This window comes from Lepus europaeus, chromosome 7 (genome assembly GCF_033115175.1).
Source record: "Lepus europaeus isolate LE1 chromosome 7, mLepTim1.pri, whole genome shotgun sequence".
Classification (NCBI taxonomy): Eukaryota; Metazoa; Chordata; class Mammalia; order Lagomorpha; family Leporidae; genus Lepus; species Lepus europaeus.
The window spans coordinates 6,538,886-6,560,474 of record NC_084833.1 but is presented as its reverse complement, the minus strand read 5'-3'; the positions used below and the strand labels follow the sequence as shown (position 1 = coordinate 6,560,474).

The window sequence follows — 21,589 nt, the reverse complement described above, 5'->3', positions numbered from 1 at the left end:
GGGCGGCGCGGGCCAGAGCCTGGCTGGGAGGGCCAGGCGGCGCGGGGCACCGCCAACTCTTAGGAGGGCAGAGCTGGAGCCCCCAGGTTCGGCGCCCCGGGCCCAGCTTCTCCGGCCCCTGAGCCGGGGAGGGCAGCAGGTAGCCGGACTAGTAGCGGGCGAGGCGGCACATGTCGCACTGGCAGGCCCTGGCCGTGAAGATCTCCAGCTGCTCCGTCCGGTGGCCCACGCACTGCAGCTGCACCTTCACCTGGGCGGGGGAGTCTGTTCCAGGTCCCCTTCGTGGGGCCATCTTGGGTCCCCACCTCCTGTCTGCCTCCGCCCCCACCCCCGCGCGGGCCTTCCTCACCTTTTTCAGACTGCTGATGGTGCAGCACTGAGAGACAGAGGTGATGTTGTGTCGGTAGCCGCTGGCCACCAGCACAGAGTACCGGGAGGGGAAGGCGCTGGACTCACAGTGGCCCACACAGGCCTGAGCCACGTGGGAGCCCCGGCAGGTGCCTTGCCGATCACTTCGCACTGTCACATTGAAGGCTAGACGGAGGCAGCGAGGGGTGGATGGAGGCTCGCCCAGCTCCTGCTGGCTGCCTCCCGGGGGTCTGTCTAGGGTGCCGCCTGTCTGTCAGCTCCTTGCTCCCGCCCAGAACTTCCGCTCCCCCAGCCCTCTGGTGCCCGAGATACTCACGGTGTAAGTGACAGCCGGGGGTGGCTGCCTCGCGACCCCAGCCTTCAGTGAGTATGACCAGCAGGCAGAGGAGCAGGGCCTGGGGGTATCTGGCGGGCACCTGAGGCGTAGTGGGTGGAAGTCTACGTCAGATACTGCGTAGCTCCAGGCGAGCGCACTTGCTGCATGCGTGGAGGGCTGTCTTCCCGTATGTGGCCCGCCTGCCTGCCCGTGTGGGCGCTGTCTCTGAGTGGGGCTGTCTTCCCGTATGTGGCCCGCCTGCCTGCCCGTGTGGGCGCTGTCTCTGAGTGGGGCTGTCTTCCCGTATGTGGCCCGCCTGCCCGCCCGTGTGGGCGCTGTCTCTGAGTGGGGCTGTCTTCCCATATGTGGCCCGCCTGCCTGCCTGCCCGTGTGGGCACTATCTCTGAGTGGAGGGCTGTCTTCCCGTATGTGGCCCGCCTGCCTGCCCGTGTGGGCACTATCTCTGAGTGGGGCTGTCTTCCCGTATGTGGCCCGCCTGCCTGCCCGTGTGGGCACTATCTCTGAGTGGGGCTGTCTTCCCGTATGTGGCCCGCCTGCCTGCCCGTGTGGGCGCTGTCTCTGAGTGGGGCTGTCTTCCCGTATGTGGCCCGCCTGCCTGCCCGTGTGGGCGCTGTCTCTGAGTGGGACTGTGTGTCAGCCCTCTGTGCACGGGGTCTCCCCTGGAGCACACGCCTCCTCCCCTGACCCGCCGGGTCCTCGTGCTCTCCCCCTCCCCCCCCCCCCCCCAGGCCACTCACCATCTCTGAGGCTCAGGAACGGAGTGGCTCAGTGTCTCCCTGCCTTGGTCTCCGCTGGCCTGGACTGGGCCCGGCTGTCAGGCTTTTTATTTGCCGGCCTTTGGGAGCCACGCCCCCCTGGAGATCGGCTTTCAGGCCGCCTCCCAGCCTGAGGCCTCGGGCAGTTCCACCTGGGGTGCTCCCAGTGTTGTCCGAAACTCCCGCCCAGGGCTGGCGGAGTGGGGCCCGTGCACAGGTGGGGAGGCGGGGAGACAGCTCCATCAAGGCCGTGTGTGGCCTGGAGAGGGGGGCACTTGCCTGTCTGGGACCTCCCACTCCCAACTTTGACACCACCGTCCTGCAGAGAAAGGGCTTGGGGAAGGAGGGGGCCCGGGGGTCTCCTGGGTGCACCCAGCGTGACGGTCTGTTCAGAGCTCCACTCCCAGCGTCAAGTGGATGACCTCACACCCAGGGGTCAGCCAGAATGGGGCTCTGAGCTGGCGGCCCCCAAGTGCCTGGTGTAACAGAGACCCCTTCTGGAAGACCCAGCGTATCTGATCGCCTGATCTGAGTCCAGCCTCGGACAGGTGAGGCAAGCAAGCCTCGGAGGAGGGCCACCCACTACAGCCGCTCAGGGTCAGGCGGACTGGCGCTCAGCGGTCGTCAGCCAGCAGTGTTAGACGGCACTGGCAAAGAGCTGGGGGAAGCTGCCAGGGGACTGGGGTGGGGAGGGGTCAGAAGGGGGCCGCTCAGGAGGAGGGGCCGACCCCAGACTGCCAGGCTGTCAGCGCCGTCTGAGCGCGGCCGCTGTTGCCGGGTCAGCTGTGCTGGGGGTGCTCGGCTCCCAGTGCCCACTTCCCCACTCCCAGGGGACTCCTCGAGCACGCAACAGGTAGCCAGCGGTGTAGAAGCTTCGGGTGACAGGCTGCGGCCTCACCCGGTGGCCTGTTCCAGTACCGGACGTCTATTAGGGTGAAAAACGCTTCCTTCGCTCTGAACGAACGCGACCTCCACATCTCACCGGTCATTTGGTCCCATGCACATCTAACTGTCCCAGCCCAGTGCCTTGGTTGCAGGCAGAGCTCCGGTGCCCTGGTCTTCTCCGGGGTCCTGGTCTGCTGACCCCAGCGCCCACCCGACAGAGTGACGGGCTTTCCCGTCAAAGCCTGAGGGACAGCGGCGAGAGGCGCGTTACCTTGGAGAAGCTACACTTTGCCGCCGAACTGGGTAAGTCTGGGGGAGACCATTTCTTTGGGGTCAGTAGGGCTCAGAAGGGAGTCTCAAGGCCCCTTTTCCTCGCCCGACAGTGCCATCGGGGGTCGAAGGTCAGGCACTGTTTCTCGGATCTGGAGGGAACAGCTGGTTCTCTCCACCTCCACGTCACTCAGTTCCATCAACAACTCTCCGTAAATAATTTATTATCAGTAGGCTCCTAAGTGCTGAAGACACACCACCTAAACTGGCCCCGGGGGCAGTGAAGTTCCCAAGATGTTAGGAAGTTGCATTCTTTTAAAAAATTTAATTTTAAATTGGAACAAAAACATTCAATTATAAGGTGGCAAAGGACCGGACAAACCCACAGGAGGACTCCTCTGGAGGGGCCTCGGTGCCCGTGGCCGAGGCGTCCTAAGGCGAGGACGGAGCCGGAGGAGGCGCGGCCGCGGGGTTCCAGGTGCCCTCGCTCTGGGCAGGCTCGCCGCTGCTCTTCCTGAAGAAGTACCGGAACGGGAAGAGGGCGCTGCAGGGCGAGAAGCAGGGGCTGACCCGCCCGCGTCTGCTCTGGGGAGCCAGTCTGGAGCAGCATTCGGAAGGGCCCTCACATGAGGTTATATCCGGGGGAGGGGGAGGCCGAGGAGACAGACTTGCAGTGGGTGGCTGCCCCGCGATGGAGGGACCTCCTGGGTTCTGCTCTGCGAAAGGGCTCCCAGGAGGCAGCTGAGGTCGGGGGGAGCAGAAGCATCTGGTGACCATCACCCGGGTGGCCAAGGTAGGCAGCGACCGGCCGTGCAGCCCGTGCTTCTGGAGCCAGGCCCTACACAGGCCTTCAGGACAGAGGGGAGCTGTGCAGGGGCGAGCAAGACCCCGTTCTCGAGCTCCTGTCTATCGTCTGTCCTGGAAGTAACCGCGGAAGCGCTGCGAGAAGGCTCCTGGCGGCTCTGCCACGGCGGGACGGCACTCTTACCGCAGAAAGCCAAAGAAGCCGCCGGCTGCTGTCTCTCCAGGGGGAGGCAGGCTGTCTTCCCGCGGGGGTGGGACAGCTGGCTCTGCAGTACGGGGTCTGCGCCTAGACCCTGTAAGGAAAGCACTCAGGCGGGAGCAGAGGGGAGCCCATGGACTGCTCATGTGAGCAGCCTCCCGCCAAGCTCTTTACAGCCAGGTGACTGTGTGTCCTGACCCCGCACCCCCACCCCCAAGTTCATCTCAGCACAGGAAGACGCTAGTCTGACCTTGGGGCATTTTCAAAGTCAGGCTCCTGAGCGACATCCCCAGGTCAAGGCCACACACCCCCCCCCCCCTCCCGCCATGGCTGCTGTTTCCACAGGGAGCAGGAACTGGGTGGAGAGCTCACTTGCTCCAGCCCTGCCTCCGGGACCACAGCCCACACTGAATCCTCGTGCTGGTGGAAGGGCAGCACCTCAGCAGGCGGCGTTCCCGGCCACGGTGGCACTTTCCACACTAACGCCACACACTCCTCCCCGGCGCGGGCGTCAAGTTCACCACCAGAAGCAGAGGACGACACGCATTTCCTGCCTTCACTCCTTTAGGACCGGAGGGGGGGCTCCTAACAAGCCGCATGCCCCAGGACGAGGCCCGCCACCCACTCAGTGAGCGGACTCAGCCCCGGGCTGCTCCTTGCTCAGCAGAACCACAGGGCACAGGGGAATCAAGGAGACAAACAGGGATGGTCCAGAACCTACCCTCTTCCCGGACGTCCGTGGTGTCAGAGGCCGAGGGCTGCTGACACTCCTGCTGGGTTTTTCTTTCCTTGTTCTGATAAAAAGAAATCCAAGCAAGGTCTCAGAGCTTGATGACCTCGCGCTGTTCGCTGGTGAACTCGCTCACATCAGCATGGGCTCTGCTTCCGGCCGCCCAGGCAGGTTCTGTTTCCTGCTGGAGGACCGTCCTTTCTACATTCCAGCCTCCTAATCATTGTCCCTAGAACACCAGAAGATGTAAGAGCAGAGAACAGGGGCCAGCCCTGTGGTGTAGCGGGTAAAGCCACGGCTTGCAGTGCCAGCATCCCATATGGGTGCCGGTTTAAGTCCTGGCTGCTCCACTTCTGATCCAGCTCTCTGCTATGGCCTGGGAAAGCAGTGGAAGATGGCCCAGGTCCTTGGGCCCTTGCACCTGCATGGGAGACCCAGAAGAAGCTCCTGGCTTCTGGCTTTGGATAGGCACAGCTCCAGCCGTTGTGGCCAATTGGGGAGTGAACCAGTGGATGGAAGACCTCTCTCTCTCTCTGCCTCTCTTCTCTCTGTGTAACTCTGACTTTTAAATAAATAAATAAACCTTAAAAAATAAATAAATAAAAAATAAAAAAAGAGCCAAGAACAAACCAAGCTGGGTTGAACTTGCATTCCACGTTACTGAGTCCTAGAACGTTGAGGCTTCAGAACTCATGCGGACCTTAGCATTAACATGGAGAAATGTGTAGTCAGTGGGGTAAAGCTGGTACCAGCCATGCGTCAGCAGCCAGGGTGGTCTCTGCAGTGTGCTGGGTCTAGGCAGGCGTCCCCGGGGACGTGATGTGTCAGCAGGGCCCTGATGAATGAGTGGAACTTCATTCACTGGTCGAGGAGGGCACGGAATTCCAAACAGGGACACGACACACATGGGCCCGGTGCCACTCAAGAAGGAGAACCACCTGTGATGGCAGTGTCCCATGTGGGTGCTGGTTTGTGTCCTGGCTGCTCCATTTCCCATCCAGCTCCCTGCTGGTGGCCTGGGAAGGCAGCAAAAGATGGCCACTGCCACCCACATGGGAGACCCAGAAGAAGCTTCTGGCTTCGGCCTGGCCCAGCTCTGGCTGTTGTGACCATTTGGAGAGTGAACCAGCAGATGAAAGATCCCCCTCTCTCTCTGTCTTTCCCTCTCTATATAACTCTGTCTTTTCAAATGAATAAATAATTTTTTTTTAAAGAGTACAATCAGCAAGGCTAGAGCCAGACACTGCAGAAACATGACCGTGGCGTTAGCAGCCACCACGCCACAATGCAATCTTATTATTTCTTCCTGTGCTACTAAGGCCTTGTTAAATTCCTCTGTACTTTCAGAAGGGCATCCTGCAACCTGGTCCCAGGCCCACACCATTTTCTGGCAAGCACCCTGATAGAAACATGGCTCAGACATTTTCTCTGGAAATCCCTGCCGCTGGCCAGAATCTTCACCCAGCCAAGATCTGGGGCCTCCCCCTGCAGGGCTGGGTTTCCTTGAGCTGTTTTGCTATGATGAGGGGCTGCAGGCTGTCCACGGGGTTCTGGGGGGCAGAAGTGTGACGTGCCCCTAGGGAAGCTAGGACCAGCCCCATGTAAGCACACACTTCAGATTAGAATAGCAGATACTTCTGAGAGAGTCTCCAACAAATCCCAGGCCACAAAGGCGGCCATCTAAGTCAGAGTCCTGTACAAGGGGAGGAAGGGGAGGAAGGGGAGCCCATTCTTACCTTCTCTAAGCAGATGAAAGAGTTGGAGGGCCCAGCTCTGCTTTGGACTTGAGGGAATGATTCTTACATATTTAATGGAACTCTGGTTTTGGGCTTCAATCCCGCTGCACAGAGCAGCCCTAATGACCAGCAGAGTGGCAGCTACGCCAGGCCGCCTCTGGGAGTTTGTGGCCACACCTGCTGAGAAGTGCAGTTCGGGTGGAGGCGCCTGCAGTGCGCAGCCTCCCCCCGCTGCTCTGGCCCATGTGTATCCTTCCACATTCCGGATCGCTAGGTCTGGGCTCTGGAGTAACAGGGTTAAGGGCTCTGTCCTCCCTTCCCATTGTCTCCCAAACAGCTCTCGGACAGAGAGACGTGTTGTGTTCTGAGCTCTTCCTGCACAGGCTCCTGATGTGTTCAGACATGCGCAGCCCACACTGCCTGTGATCCCTCACTCCACTGCCCCAGAGTGGGGAGATAGTCAGCCTTGGACCGTAAGAGCGAATTCAATTTTTCTGGCTCATCTGACTTACGCTGGGAGTCACTGTGGTCACTTTAACTCAGGAGGAAATCCTCATCCTGGGAACAGGGTCTGTGATGAAGAAGGTCCTTGGGCTTTGAGTCCACATCAGTAAACGTGCTCCTTTTACTCAGAGTTCTTTCCGAACCCAGAATCAGGCTGACAAGGTAATTATGCTGAGTAAGAAGCTGTGGGTACAGTTCTTGAGGGAGATGATGTGTCAAACCAAGAATAGGTAGGCACGAAGGGTAGGGCGGGAGGGAAATGCTCCTTTAATAGTAATTATCTGGTTGTATCAATGTCTTTGTTCTCTGGAGCATCATGTACTCTTCTTGTACGTCCTCCTTTCTTCTTCTTACCTCTCTAGAAGATGGCGGCATAGAGGGGGCGACTGTCTACACAGGTTTGCCCAGTGGGCCAGTCAGCCACGGCCCAACAAAGGCCCTGTCCTCTGCCTCTGTCTGTGGTCTAAATTCCCAAGGGCTCACCCTTCCCCTCAGCTAAGTTATAAGTCCCTGGAAGGAAGAAACTAGGTGTTCCCATGTTTCTGTGAACTCCAGCCCCCAACATAATGCATGCAAACAGGAGACAGAACATGGTTTAGAAAGGACTGTCACCTCACTCTTCTACTGGAAAGTGTTTTCCAGGAATTCCTGTGACCTTACGGTGGCCACAGGGCCCTTCCAGCCCAGCCCAGGCCGACCTCTCCAGGAACGTGTCTCAGCGTGGCACCCTCAGCCCGGGTGCACAAGCCCGCACGAGCCAAAGCACTGCACTCTTCCCCTGGGCCTGAGCGCTACCCACTCTGACCTACTCTGCGAACGCTTTTTTTTTTTTTTTTAAAGATTTATTTATTTATTTAAAAGCGACAGTGGTTCACTCTCCAAATGCCTGCAATGGCTGCAGCCTGGAGCCAGGAGCCAGGAACTCCATTTGGGATTCCCACGTGGGTGGCAGGAAGCCGGACAGAAGCAAGCAATGGGGACTCACACTAGCGCTCCAACAGGAGACACTGTAGGCAGCGGGTTAGCCCGCGGTACCATGCAGCCTGCCCCCGGGACCTTTCCTCTGTAGACACTCCACGGCCTCTGTGTGCTGTGTTTCCTCTACCCGGCACACAGCACATCCTTAGCAACTGTGTGCCTTGCTTTGCACTGCTGGCTTTGTAGAGGACAGCGCCACATCCCTGGCCCTCGGTTCACAGTGGACAATGAAAAGTTGTTGAATGAGTGCCACATAAATATTTGCTAGTGAATCATGTCATGTGTCCTGGGAAGGTGAAAGACGAATTGTCAGAGTTGGAGTACGAGGTCAGAGCTCTACGTCCCCTTTAGGGACAGAAGTAGGAACAAAGGCAGACTCTGTAAGGCCTGGACAGAGCAATGGCTACTGCAGGGGGAAGGGAAAGGGCGTTATTTTGGAGATAATTATGGCAAAGAAGCCCTGACATGGAAGAGGAGCAGAGACATGAATACCTACACGGGGAGCAGCTGCCAAACTGAATCAAATGCCCTGGAGCCAGCTCCCCGCTGCTCCAGGAGTCCCTCTCCTTCTGGAAGCTTCCACTGCTGCTCCTTGCCTGGCTCACCTGTGAAAACCAGGTGCTGCTAGACTCAGACCCAGTGTGGATGAAGTTTTCTTTTTCTTTTTTTTTTTTTTTTTACAGGCAGAGTGGATAGTGAGAGAGAGAGACAGAGAGAAAGGTCTTCCTTTTTGCCGCTGGTTCACCCTCCAATGGCCGCTGCAGCCGGCGCATCGTGCTGATCCGAAGCCAGGAGCCAGGTGCTTCTCCTGGTCTTCCATGCGGGTGCAGGGCCCAAGGACTTAGGCCATCCTCCACTGCCTTCCCGGGCCATAGCAGAGAGCTGGCCTGGAAGAGGGGCAACCAGGATAGAATCCGGCGCCCCAACCAGGACTAGAACCCGGTGTGCCGGCGCCGCAAGGCGGAGGATTAGCCTGTTAAGCCACGGCGCCAGCCAGTGGATGAAGTTTTCTAAATAAAAAATTCTATGCTGAATGCCATCGCTAATCAATACACATCTATTTTGTTATTTCCACTACAGAGTACAAGTGTCAGTGCTGTAAGATAGGCGGACATTTTCACCACAGGGCTCCTTGACAGTGTGTGTGTTATGCAGTCACTCTCGGGGTGGTGTGGCAAGGGCAGCGTGGCTGAATGCTGCTCTGCAGGCAGCGAGCCTGAGAAGGAGTGCGGTCAGCTCAGTCGGCACTCACGGACCAGGGTGTGCTGGCCACAGGAACCCCCACGCGTGACGGAGCCAGTAACCCCAGTACCTCCACTTCGGTGCTTACCCTCCTGGATTCCACAGGGGGCTTCTTTTTGCTGAGGCTGCGACTGGAAGTCCCCGTCTTGGCCCTGTGGCGGAGAGAAGCCCGGGAAATGTTACTGGCAGCAGCAACTTCACTCCGTTCGAGCAAATGTGGCCCGAATGAATATTTCAGCAGGTTGGCTATTTTTATACTGCTCCTGGCTGGCAGAATAAATCGTACGGCCAAATTTTCATTGGGTGCAGCTATGAACCAGTTATCCCAACACCTAAGGAACTAGGGTTTGAGACAGGAAAAATGTGATTGACAGCAGGTATCAGATTTTGAAATACTTGATTGTGCAACAAAACCCAGAGAGAAGGAAGGCGAGCCTCATATCCAAGGAAAACTCAGTCAGACGGAACAGAGCGAATCCCCACACCCCCAGGGGTCTTCACCCTGCACCTGGCTCGGCAGGAATCGCCCTAACTTCACTGACACGTGCACCTGGACAGCACAGGGGCAGTTCCCTCACGGCCTGCTCTCACACTCTGTCTATCCCGGGGCCGGCACAGCCCCAGGAGAGGAATAGCTGCTGCCAGCCGTGAGCTGGAGAACAAGCCACTCCCTCTGGGGTGCTAAGAAGGACTGGATTGTCTTGCTGGCCCATTTGGTCCCTGACAGAGACGGGAAAGAGCGAAAGAAGCCTCCGCAGTAGCAGCCTCAGCACCCCAGGACGGCTCTTCTCCCCGAGAGCGCAGCCCCCCGATACCTGGGTCATAGCCCTCGCAGACATGCTAGCCTGGACCACCACTTCAGGGTCCAAAAGCTCCCTGGTCACTGCTGTAAAAGGCACTATCTTTGTTCGCTCTCACTTTCAAAGGCTTCCCTGTATAGTATTCTTAGATGTTAGGTAAGTCTGTGCCTTCTGATAACACTGCCGAGTACACAGTTTTTGGATGCATTGAGTCCAGTTGTATGAGGTCTGACTGTACCTCCTCTCAGCCTTCATCTTGATGAACAGACAATGCGACTTTGCTGAGAGAGGCTGTGTTCCAATGACAGGTCTGGTGTTTGGTGCAGGGGTTAAGCTGCCACCTGTGACACAGGCATCCAGTAGGAGTAGCAGTCTGAGTGCTGGCTGCTCCACTCCCCACCCAGCTCCCTGACACTGTGCCTGGGAAAGCAGCAGAAGACGGCCCAAGTATCTGGACCCCTGCTCTCCATGTGGGATACCTGGATCCAGGCTCCTGGCTTCAGCCAGTGGATGAAAGTGCTCTCGCTCTCTCTCTCTCCCTCTCTCCCTCTCTCTCTAACTCTGCCTTTCAAATAAATAAATGAATATTTAAAAACAAAAATAAAATTGCAGCTGGCACTGTAGTGCAGCAGGTTAAAGCCCTGGCCTGAAACAACAGCATCCTATATGGGCACCAGTTCGAGTCCCAGCTGCTCCACTTCTGATCCAGCTCTCTGCTATGGCCTGGGAAAGCAATAGAAGATGGCTCAAGTCCTTGGGTCCCTGCACCTGCGTGGGAGACCAGGAAGAAGCTCCTGGCTCCTGACTTTGGATCGGCACAGCTCTAGCCATTGCTGCCAACTGGGGAGTGAACCAGCAGATGGAAGACCTCTCTCTCTCTCTCTGTAACTCTGCCTTTCAAATAAATAAATGAATATTTAAAAACAAAAACAGATTACACTGCAAATATCAACTTGCTTCCTTTCCTTAGTCCAGCCATTGGAATAGGCAGCTACTGATTGAACCTTTAAAAAGCAAGTGACTCACCCTAGGACAGGATGGACAAGCAGCCATGACTGGCAAAGCTTAACTAGGCTGCAGGGTCAGCCTCTCTCCCTCATCACCTAACCAGGTGCAGGGCCAGCCCCTCGCCCGCGTCACTGACCTGGCCGGCTCCGGCCTGCCGGGGGAGCTGGGTTCTTCTGTGCATTTTCGTTTTCTCATCATGGATCCAGATGATTTTGCAGTGAGGACCTTCGGAGAGAAACGTTCTCCTGGGACTCCTTTCCCAGAATTCTCTCAATTCATAGGGTACAGAAGAGAACGCTGCATCTTTAAACTGCCACATGCAACTCTTAACATCAGCTTTCCAAGCAAGACCCCATTCTGCTGGAGACTTAGTCTCCAAAATCTAGCCAAGGGGAAAACATGGTTGCAGGTGTATCCTGATTGGACGTGAGCAGCAACTGAGGGGGCAAAAGTAAGAGGCAGAGACGGCAGGATTCTGGGGAACAGGAGGTGGGAAGGAGACTTTCGCTCTGTAGAGAAGGCGAACTTACCCTGCCAGGAGGGGTGGCCTTCACTGCTTCTCCTGCAATGGGAAACGTGGCGTGAGAAAGCATCAAGCCTCTGTTCCGCCTGGCTTTCTGGCTGCTGTGTATTTCTCAGAACTGGCTGTAGACAAAACCTTCCCATGCGCCCATCTCCCTTGTCCCTGGCACCACTTTCCCTAGAAACAGTGTCCAAACTCTCTTCCCCCTTGTCTCAAAACGTTTGTCATTTACAAGCTGAAAAGGTTTGATCCGCACTGCAGCAATACGCCACTTAAAAGGAGATGAAAGGAAACAAATGCCACTTCAGGCATCAGTGACCAACCCGTTGGAGGCAAGGTCTTCGCACCCTTTTTCAAATCAAAATGCTTACTTTTTCTTCAAGGCATAACACAGTCATGACCCTCAGGTAGTAAAAATCGGGAGATTCCTCTACAACACCACTAACGTGAAGGTCACCGGAGAAAACAGACGGACACGTTCACGGAACAGTTAGCTTCCACTGATTGCTCTAAACCAGACTTGGTGCTTTCGCTTACCTGTATTTGCATTATGATATAAATCTAAGTTTAGGAGCATTTAATCCTCTTAATAACTCGATGAGAAAGGTACTAGTATTACTCACCATTTCCTCAAGGAGGTGGAGGAAGATCAAGTCATTTATCTAAGGTCACAGAGCTATTAAGTGGCAAGGCCACCCTGGCTTGCTGTATGTGTTCCCGACTTCCGCACTGTGGCTGGAGCCCAGGCTGGCAGGCCTGCTCACCACGCTCAGCTCCCACTGCGGATCTGTTTTCTTTTCTCCCAGCCACACGCCCATCATGTCACTCACCAGGTGACAGGTTTTCATGAAAGCGGTTCAGCTCCACGTAGAGTGTGAACACAAACGGGTACGGGATCAGGACAGCTTCCCCATGTTTGAATTTCAGGTGAGAGACTCTTTCCCATTTGCTTTTATCTGGGGACACAGCTAAGGAGCGAGCAGGAAGCCAGCACGCACCCCGGCCACCGTCTGAGGGCCGACACTTGCTCTCCTCTCCCCTCCAAACTGCCTACAGCTTCGCTGAAGCTACGCGAATGTAACATGAGTGGGAGCCCATTGGCAGCCAGCAAAGAAAGGATACAGGGAAATATAACGAAGTGCTCTGTAGTGAAAGGCTGCAGATTGTCCAAGTTTCCCAAGACCACACGGATAGAATCCTGGAAAAACAGTTGAAAATTCTTTAATAATATTGTTGAGACTCAATATTCCCACTGATGCTCATCACTGCTCCTCGCAGGCTCTAGGAAACTGAAGTATTTGCTGTGCCCCCAATGTGCCTCCTGCTTCTCCCTCTCTATGCTTCTGCACAGCTCATTTCCTACCTGAAACACCTGTTCCATCCATCAGCCAAATCCTACCATATCCTTTAAATTCAAGACACCTCCTCCAGAAAGCTTTCCCTGATTCCCCAAGTTGTAATCAACTTTTAGACTCAAACTTCACAGTAAGCCCTGGCCCTTTACTACATCCCACACACATACGTTTCATTTGATCAGGAGACCTGCTGGAAGTAGGACGTGCACCTGACTTATCTTACCATCACGTCTACAGTGCCCACCATAGGGAGTGTTGTATCACAGGTCCTCCATACACGGTTATTGAATGAATGAACAATACTAATACTTAAATAGTTATTTTGCTTTTGCTTAAGTGAAACTTTTTTCTATGCTCTTTAAATCTGGATTAACCCCTAATTAATCTAAGCCTATTAGTCTTTACCAATTAATTAATTTGGAATTATTATAAGATTACTGCATTTCCTAATGTTTTGGCCTATAGTAGGCAGAAACTGTGTCTTGTTTATCTTTGAATTCTGCATTCTAGCATGGTGTCTTGATTATAATAGCTAATATTTAGGGCTGGTGTTGTGGTGTAGCAGAAAAAGCCACTGCCTGCAACGCTGGCATCCTACACAGGCACTGGTTCAAGTCCCGGATGCTCCACTTCCAATCCAGCTCCCTGCTAATGTGCTTGGGAAAGCAGAGGAGGATGGCTCCTGGCTCCTAGCTCTTAGCTCCTGGCTTCAGATCAGTCCAGTTCCGCCTGGCCGTTGTGGCCATCTGGGGAGTGAACCAGCAAATGGAAAATCTCTCTCTCTCTCTGCCTCTGCCTTTCTGTAACTCTGCATTTCAAATAAATAAATAAATCTTTTTTTATTTGACAGGTAGAGTTATAGACACAGAGAAAGGTCTTCCTTCCGTTGGTTCACCCCTCAAATGGCCGCTACGGCTGGCGCACTGCACCGATCCGAAGCCAGGAGCCAGGTGCTTCCTCCTGGTCTCCCATGTGGGTGCAGGGCCCAAGCACTTGGGCCATCCTCCACTGCCTTCCCAGGCCACAGCAGAGAGCTGGACTGGAAGAAAAGCAACTGGGACTAGAACCCGGTGCCCATATGGGATGCTGGCGCCGCAGGCGGAGGATTAACTAAGTGAGCCACGGCGCCGCCCCTCAAATAAATAAATAAATCTTTAAAAAAAATATTCCTAACTATTAAGGTAGACTGCCTCCCACTAAATGCTCGCTAAATCAAAGAGAATGATGACATCTTCCCCCAAACTAATGAAGTATAAAAAAAGTATATAAAAAGCACTTTGGAAACTTCAATATGATATATAAAATATGCAAATGCTTCACAGCTACCACTTATTGAGCTCCTGAGTGGCAGGTATTGCACACATCTATTTCTGATCTTGAAGTCAGGCATTCCTTATTAACCCACTGGACAGGTATGGAAACAGACTCAGGGCCGTTAGTCTGCCCAAAGTCACACTATGATGGCAGAACCTGAATTTAAATCTAGACTGGATGGTTCTGAAGTCCATGCTCCCTTCACTCTACTATGCTGTTCTGAGCTTTTTCCTGCCCAAATTAACTGAAGGTGCTCACAAAATAAACAAAAATTCTCCTGGTGCCTACTAAGTTACTTGTAATTTATGATGTCCTTGAGGTCCTACAAGGTCCTACTGGATCTTTCAACATTTAGCTGAAGAGCCACAGGTACCTTAAAAGCTATGCCTCAAAGTTTTAAGCAGTTCTGTTTAAGTGTATTTTTACTAGTATTCTAATTCCTTGAAATGAGGAGGCATATGTCTTCGTAAGTCACAATAGTCATAAGTTACTGAGTTGCACCGTTAGAATAGGATAAACCACAGGTTAAGCGTTCCTAATCTGAAAGTCCAAAATCCAAAATGCTCCAAAACCCAAAATGTTTGAGCAGTAACATGGTGCCACAGGTGGAAAATTCCACATCTGACTTCATGTGAGAAGAGAGTATAAAATTACCTTAGGCTAAGAGCATAAGGCAGAAGTGAAACATAAACTAATTTCACGTTTAGGCTTGGGTCCCAAGAAATCTTATTATGCAGAGACCAATATTCCAAATTTTGAAAAGAATTCTCAATCCCAACCTACTCCACCTGTAGTTTAAACTTCTCAATTTATATCCAGGCAATTTGGAGTCAGGCTGATAAATGATTTGCCAAGGGTAACAATGGCTAAGCCAGGACTGGAATGCAGGGCCAGCCCCCAGAACTCTAATTCTGTGTCCAGTGCTTTCACCGATTTACTTTACTGCTTAGTCGTCTCTCCGTGGCAGAACTTAAACCAGAGCTGGGTAGAAATGGAATGAAAATGATGTGGGAACAGAGCAATTGCCAATGTTTCCAATTCGGATGGAGACACAACAGCCTTGTCTGTGTATTTACAGTGAGCTTCCTGAACGTCAAGTGCCAGGCGGTGGTTTGGGGTGGTTTCCCAGAGCCCTCTAGAAGGCAGCCGTCCTCCGGAAGCTTCCTGGATGCCAGCCGCCACGAAAGAGAGCCGCCTGCCAACGGCTGCGAGTTCTAGTGGAAGCTAAGCAACTCGTAGCCTCCAAGGTGCTGACACTTCACTAGAATTCAGGAAGGATACAGGCTTTAAGTTTCTCTGAAACACGGTATAGTTTCTTTGCAGAGGAAGTGTGGAAAAGGAGAAGCCAAGTTACCCAGGGTTACCAGTTTGTAGGAAATTCAAGTGTGGACATGGGGGCATCTGTGCCTTCCAGAACAACCGCCCCAACGTGGTCTGCTGCTTTTCCTACCTCCAGCTCCTCGACGATGATGTCCTTATTTTCTATCTCTATTCCTCTAGAAAGTAAACAGACAGAGACGAGTAAGAAGATGGAAAGCCCTGAACGAGCAGACTCTGTAGAGCATGAATGACACTGGTGGTTGGTCTGAGCACTGGGACAAGGCTGTACTGAAATGGCTTCTCCAGTAACCTGACAAAACCTGAGATTCTTCCTGTGAAAGTTAGCAATTTGCTAGACAAGTTACATTCAAAGTGTGGTTTGGAGAACCCTGGAGTTCCTAAGTCCCTTTCAAAGAATCTCCAAGGTCAAAAGTATTTTCTTAACAATAATGGTACTAAGATGTTCTTTCACTCTTTTCCCTGGGTTAACACGTGTACCCATTTGTGCAAAAGCAGTGGTGGGCAAAACTGCCGGTGCTTTTGCACAATCTGGGCGGCTGCGTGAGGCTGGAGTGCAGCTTAGGACAGCGTTCACAGCAATCTCTACTGCTGCACAGAGGGAAAAATCCTGTTTCATTTCAAATCATTCTGGAAGCAGTAAAAAGTTAATGACTTTATAAAATCTCAACCATTGATTACACAGCTATTCAATGTGGCACCTGGTAAAACCGGAAGTGTGCATAAAGCAAGTCTGCCTACCAAACATGATGGTTGTCTTCAGAAAAAGCACTTGTGTGACTGTGCAAGTCGCAAACTGAACTAGCTGCTTTTTTCATAAAATTATATTTTACTTGAATGATCAGCTGATAAACTATGGTTTGTCAGACTTGGAAGTCTGACAGACATTTTCCTCAAAATGAATAAAGTACACATCATCATAAGGAAATCAACTGATTGTTTACTGTCAACAATAAATTTGGGTCTTTCAAGCAAAAAACCATTTTTTAAAGATTTTTATTTATTTACTTGAGAGGTAGACTTACAGATAGAGAGGGAGAGACAGAGAGAAAGGTCTTCCATCCATTGGTACACTCCCCAAATGGCTGCAATGGCCAGAGTTGAACCAATCTGAAGCTGGGAGCCAGAAGCTTCTTCCCAGCTCCCAGGTGGGTGCAGGGGCCCAAGCACTTGGTTCACCTTCTACTGTTTTCCTAGGACATAGCAGAGAGCTGGATCAAAAGTAGAGCAGCCGGTTCATGAAGCTGTGTCCATATGGGATGCTGGCACTGCAAGCAGAAACTTGGACTACTACACCATAGCACCAGCTCTTCAAAGCAAAAATTTGAATTTTGGGAAACTATCCACCATTGTTTAACAGCTTCTTTTTCAGAGAGGAAGAGAGATCTTCCATCCTCTGGTTCACTCCCCTAAATGGCTGCAATGGTCATGGCTGGGCCAGGCCAAAGCTAGGAGCCTGGAGCTCCATCCAGTCTCCCACATGGGTACAGGGGCCCAAGGACTTAGGCCATCTTGGCTGCTTTCGCTAGGCTATCAGCAGGAAGATGGTTAAGAAGTGGAGCATCTGGGCCTCAAACCAGCACCCATATAGGATGCTAGCACTGTAGGCAGTGGCTTTTCCTACTGTGCCATAGCACCACCACCACCCCACCACCCCTGGCCCCAAGCTGCTCCACTTCCGATCCAGCTCTCAGCTATGGCCTGGGAAAGCAATAGAAGATGGCCCAACTCATTGGGCCCCTGCACCTGTGTGGGAGACCCAGAAGAAGCTCCTGGCTCCTGGCTTCAGATCAGCACAGCTCCAGTCATTGCAGCCAACTGGGGAGTGAACCAGTGGATGGAAGACCTCTCTCCTCTCCTCTTCTCTCTCTCTCTCTCTCTCTCTCTCTCTCTCTCTCTCCTTCTCTCTCTGTGTAACTGTGACTTTCAAGTAAAATAAATCTTTAAAAAACATTAAATTTACCATTTTAATCACAAAAATCAATGTGTTCATCTTATATCTTGTAACTTTGCTCTACTTCTTAGCTCTAATACTCTCTGTGTGTGTGTATGTGTGTGTGTGTGTTCTCTATGCGGATAGTTTCATTCTTCCCTCTCAATTTAGATACATTTTAGTTCACATTATTTCTTGCTTAAGTCCTCTAGCTAGAATACCAGTACCATTTTGAATAGAAATGATTAAAGTGAGCATCCTCAAGCCAGTGTTTGTAGTAGTAGTTAAGATACTGGGATGTACACACCCCATACTGAGTACCAGTGTTCAAACTTAATTCCACGTCCAATCCTAGCTTCCTGCTAACATGTGCCCAAGGGGGCACAAGGTAATGGCTCAAGTGGAATTGGACTGAGTTCTGGGATCCTAGCTTCGGTCCGGCCCAGCCAAAGGTCTTGTGGCCATCTGGAGAGTGAGTCAGTGGATGAAGATCTCTCCATCTGTCTGTCTCTGTCATTCTGCCTTTCAAATAAATAAAGGCCTGGTGTCTAATTTAGAAACCTGTATGAAAAATAAATATACTTAATATAAAATACCTGGAAGAGAGAATCCAACAAGGTGCTTCTTCAACCAGTCTCCTGACTGAGTGAATGCAGAGGTGTGACCTGTGAGAATGTGCTACACTGCTGTACAAGCCGCCCTCCTACCTTTACAACTGGACAGATACTCCAACTCACATCTCCAACTTCCTGCTCACCCTGAGAGGTAGCAGGTGGTGGTTCAAGTAGCTGGGTCTCTGCCTCCCACAAGGGAGATGTGGACTGATTTTCAAGCTCCCAGCTCTGACCCTGGCCTAGCCCTAGCTGTTGCAGGCACTGAGGAGTGAGTCAGTGGACAGGAGTTCCTTCTATGTCTCTCTTTTTTTCTGTCTCAAATAATGTTTTTTTTTTTTAAATTAAGTTACCTGATGCTGTTTCCATATCTGATTTTGAATTTATACACACTGGGACCGACATGAAGAAACCTCGTCTCTGGAAATGGGTAGGTAAATGGTTTTAAACTCATTGCTTCCAAGTGACAGCCTAAATAAAGTAGAAACAGGAGATAATTACTAACATCACATACATTATTAACAAGCTAAAAATGGCCTTAGATACAGGGGAGGAGGCCTGCCTAATCTACAGCATCTTTTCATGAGTAAAATGCCCAACACTGGCACCCCTGCCCGTGCACCAGCTTCAGTCCTGCAATGCATGGCTGGGTCGTGGCCCTCTGCGCAGGGGAAAGATACATGTTGTGTGAGATGACCTCTATGCTTGAAGTCCCAAGGCCAGAATTCACGTTTTGTTGGGTATCTTAATGGCCTTGTATAAATCACTTCTGTTCCATTAGACTTATAATGCTAGCATCTGCTCTAAGGACGCGGAGTTTCCACTAGAATAAAGAGCTTCTGAGCATCTCTGAATCTGTTCTCTTCCCCGTCCCTATTTTACCTGGAACCAAGGAGGATATGAGGAGACTCACGTTAAGTAATGAGATAATGCAAAATACGCACCAAGAAGAGGTACAACTAGGAGTTTTCTGCTATTAATTTTAGATAAAATTAAGGGATCACACATCTCCTGCCACAGCCAATAAGGACGCACATTACCATTTCCCAGTGGTGCCAGGATTGCCTTCTTTCCCCTACCTCTGAATTGCTACATCTCTCCAGTCTGTGAGGTTTCCTGTGCCCCATGAGGGCCTACTATATTCCTACCACTTACTAGATTTCTTACTCCTATTCCAGAATTTTTGCCCCCTTAAGGTCCTTTCTGTAGAGAACTTGGGAAAGGGGAGAGATGGAACAAAAACAAGATGGCATTTAGCATGCACTCAGAGGTAAGAATCAAGTGCACTATGATTGTCTAAGTTGTGAGCGCTTTTCCCATTTGTAAATACAGATAATAAACCCTGTACTCCATCTCTTCAGATGGGACTTTAAATAGTAATTAGAGGGGCTGGCGCTGTGGCATAATAGGTTAGGCCTCTGCCTGTGGTGCCAGCATCCCATATGGGCACTGGTCGAGTCCCAGATGATCCACTCTCAGCTCTCTGCTAATGGCCTTAGAAAGCAGTGGAGGTCAGCCCAAGTGCTTGGGCCCCTGCATCCATGTGGGAGACCCAGAAGAATCTCTTGGTTCCTGGCTTCAGATTGGCCCGGCCCTGGCCATTGTGGCCATTTGAAGAGTGAACCTGCGAGTGGAAGACCTCTCTGTCTGTAACTCTGCCTCTCAAATAAATAAATCTTTAAAAAAAAAAAAAAAGTAATTAGTGGCCAGCACCGTGGCTCACTAAGCTAATCCTCCGCCTGTAGCGCCAGCACCCCAGGTTCTAGTACCGGTTGGGGCGCCGGATTCTGTCCTGGTTGCTCCTCTTCCAATCCAGCTCTCTGCTGTGGCCTGGGAAGGCAGTGCAGGATGGCCCAAGTGCTTGGGCCCTGCACCCACATGGGAGACCAGAAGGAAGCACCTGGCTCCTGGCTTCGGATAGGCACAGTGCCAGCCGTAGTGGACATTTGGGGGGTGAACCAATGGAAAAGGAAGACCTTCCTCTCGGTCTCTCTCTTTCTAACTCTGCCTGTCAAAAAAAAAAAAAAAAAAGTAATTAGAGAAAGACTTCCAGAGTTCCTGATAGTCAAAACTACCTTTATACAACACAAGGTACTGATTTCAGAGGTAGCTGACATGGAGTAGACAGAACAGGTACAATTTATGGAAAATCTGTGTTTGAATCTCAGTTCCTTTTTTTTTTTTTTTTTAAAGGTTTATTGATTTACTTGAGAGGCAGAGGCACAGAGAGAGAGAGAAAGAGAGAGATCTTCCATCTGCTGGTTCATACTTCAAATTGCCACAACGGCTGGAACTGGGCTGACCTGAAGCCAGGAGTTTCATCTCAGTCCCCAACATGGGTGGCAGGGATCTGTTTTCCCAAGACACAGCAGAGAGCTGAATCAGAAGTGGAGCAACTGGGTCTCGAACTGGTGCTCGTATGGAATGCCCGCAGGTTAAGTGGTGGCTTTACGTGCTATGCCACAGTGCTGGCCCATGAATCCCAGTTCTAATAACATAATTTATCTGAGCCTTAGTTTTCTTATTTATACAATAACAACTAACAATTTCTGACATGTCCTATTCTAAACGCTTGACACATTATCTCAGCCTCACAAGCCTATGAAATAGTGTAAATTTGATAGATGAGGAACTGGAGGCACTGGAGACAAGGTCATCTGCCTGTAGCTACGAATGATGGAATGTGGATTCCAACTGAATCAGCAGAAATCCAGCCTTGACAGTCTTACCCACTCCACCAGTATTCTCCTTTGGGTTATAAGGAGGAAAAACAATCAAGATAATAAACAAACAAACAAAAAATCACTTTGTAAGTAACAAAATACCATAACACACATAAAAGACTATTTTCATTATTCATTCCTCTATATTATCCTGATGCCAATTCTACTCGGCAGGGAACTCTTGTATGGTGGAATCAGAAGCTCCGTGTGCCCAAAGGGTAAAATTTCCCACAATTTCCAAAGTTCAAGTCTGGGGCTGCCAGTACGGAGATACCTTAGTGTCTGATCTCAGCTGCTTGGGATTAGAAGGACAGGAGATTGGAGCCAGAGCCCCTGGGACTATTTAGACTAGAATCGCAGTTTAAATAAAAACAGACAGTTTTTGCCAAATGCAGACTTACTGGAGGGGAAATACTGTTCATATCCTGAGAAAAATTTGCTGATGCCCCATGTCCGAGGCATGGTAGGAACCCAGGCTTGCTCTGCTGGAGTTCTGGAGCCAGACGACTTTTCGAAGTAGGCAGGGAGCCCACCTGGTGAAGTAAGGTTGCTGCCACAGGAACTTGGCTCTCAATATTCAGGGGGTTCTTCTAAGCTCTGTCACCTCCCTACAGACTGAGGTCGGGGCATCAGAGCAAAGGAAATGAAGGCCATTTGCTGGAAATGACAATCCAGAGAGGAAATCTGTGCTGCACTACCGCTGGCTATCTGAGAAAAGAAAAATAACCCTCTTCTAGCCAGGGCCTGTTCCAGCTAATTGCTGGCTGCCCGCTTCAGAAACAAACACCACACACTAATTACTTCATTTGAAAATAAAGATTAGACAGCACAATTCAAAAGAAACACATAGTAGTAGTGCTCAAAGATTTCACAGAGTTGTTTTCTAACACTGGGTACTGTAGCCATGGTGACACTATGTCCTAGTAACTATTATTAAGTTGGTGGGCTCTTGCAGATGAAGGGTCAGGTTTGACTCATTTTTAGGTGGCCACAAATCATGATGGCTTTAAAACAAAGAACAATTACAAACAGTATGAGTTAGTGCGAGAGACATATGAATTGAAATTAGAGGACCAAAATTTGAGTTCTACTTTTGCCTCTTATTAGTCATTATGCCCTGAGAAAGTCACCTAGTCTCTTCCTTTCTTAGTTTCCATATCTACAAATGGAGATTT

The 21,589-nt window shown here is 51.4% G+C and overlaps 2 protein-coding genes across 2 annotated transcripts; both read right to left on the bottom strand.

Annotated features, from left to right (window-relative positions):
* Positions 1-148: 148 nt before the first annotated feature.
* GPHA2 (glycoprotein hormone subunit alpha 2) lies at positions 149-852 on the bottom strand. The gene is made up of 4 exons (XM_062196389.1): positions 844-852; positions 686-785; positions 350-534; positions 149-250 (listed from the first exon to the last, which is right to left on the bottom strand). The coding sequence occupies exons 1-4, from the start codon at positions 850-852 to the stop codon at positions 149-151; spliced, it is 396 nt and encodes a 131-aa protein (XP_062052373.1).
* Positions 853-3,048: 2,196 nt separating this feature from the next.
* Positions 3,049-18,145, bottom strand: MAJIN (membrane anchored junction protein). Its single transcript, XM_062196386.1, has 11 exons — positions 18,045-18,145; positions 15,260-15,305; positions 12,263-12,338; positions 11,971-12,096; positions 11,148-11,179; positions 10,754-10,842; positions 8,898-8,961; positions 8,727-8,783; positions 4,341-4,413; positions 3,605-3,713; positions 3,049-3,160 (listed from the first exon to the last, which is right to left on the bottom strand). The coding sequence occupies exons 1-11, from the start codon at positions 18,143-18,145 to the stop codon at positions 3,049-3,051; spliced, it is 885 nt and encodes a 294-aa protein (XP_062052370.1).
* Positions 18,146-21,589: the final 3,444 nt, after the last annotated feature.

What these genes read in the sequence shown, in the direction of transcription:
- GPHA2 (XM_062196389.1), bottom strand. An exon ending in CCCCGGCTGTCACTTACACC is followed by an intron (nt 535 to 685) that starts GTGAGTATCTCG and finishes GCCTCCGTCTAG; the next exon opens with CCTTCAATGTGACAGTGCGA. An exon ending in CCATCAGCAGTCTGAAAAAG is followed by an intron (nt 251 to 349) that starts GTGAGGAAGGCC and finishes TCCCCCGCCCAG; the next exon opens with GTGAAGGTGCAGCTGCAGTG.
- MAJIN (XM_062196386.1), bottom strand. Translation starts at nt 18,145, where the DNA reads ATGAGTTTAAAACCATTTACCTACCCATTTCCAGAGACGAGGTTTCTT. An exon ending in AGATATGGAAACAGCATCAG is followed by an intron (nt 15,306 to 18,044) that starts GTAACTTAATTT and finishes TTTACTTTCTAG; the next exon opens with AGGAATAGAGATAGAAAATA. An exon ending in TCATGAAAACCTGTCACCTG is followed by an intron (nt 11,180 to 11,970) that starts GTGAGTGACATG and finishes TTCCCATTGCAG; the next exon opens with GAGAAGCAGTGAAGGCCACC.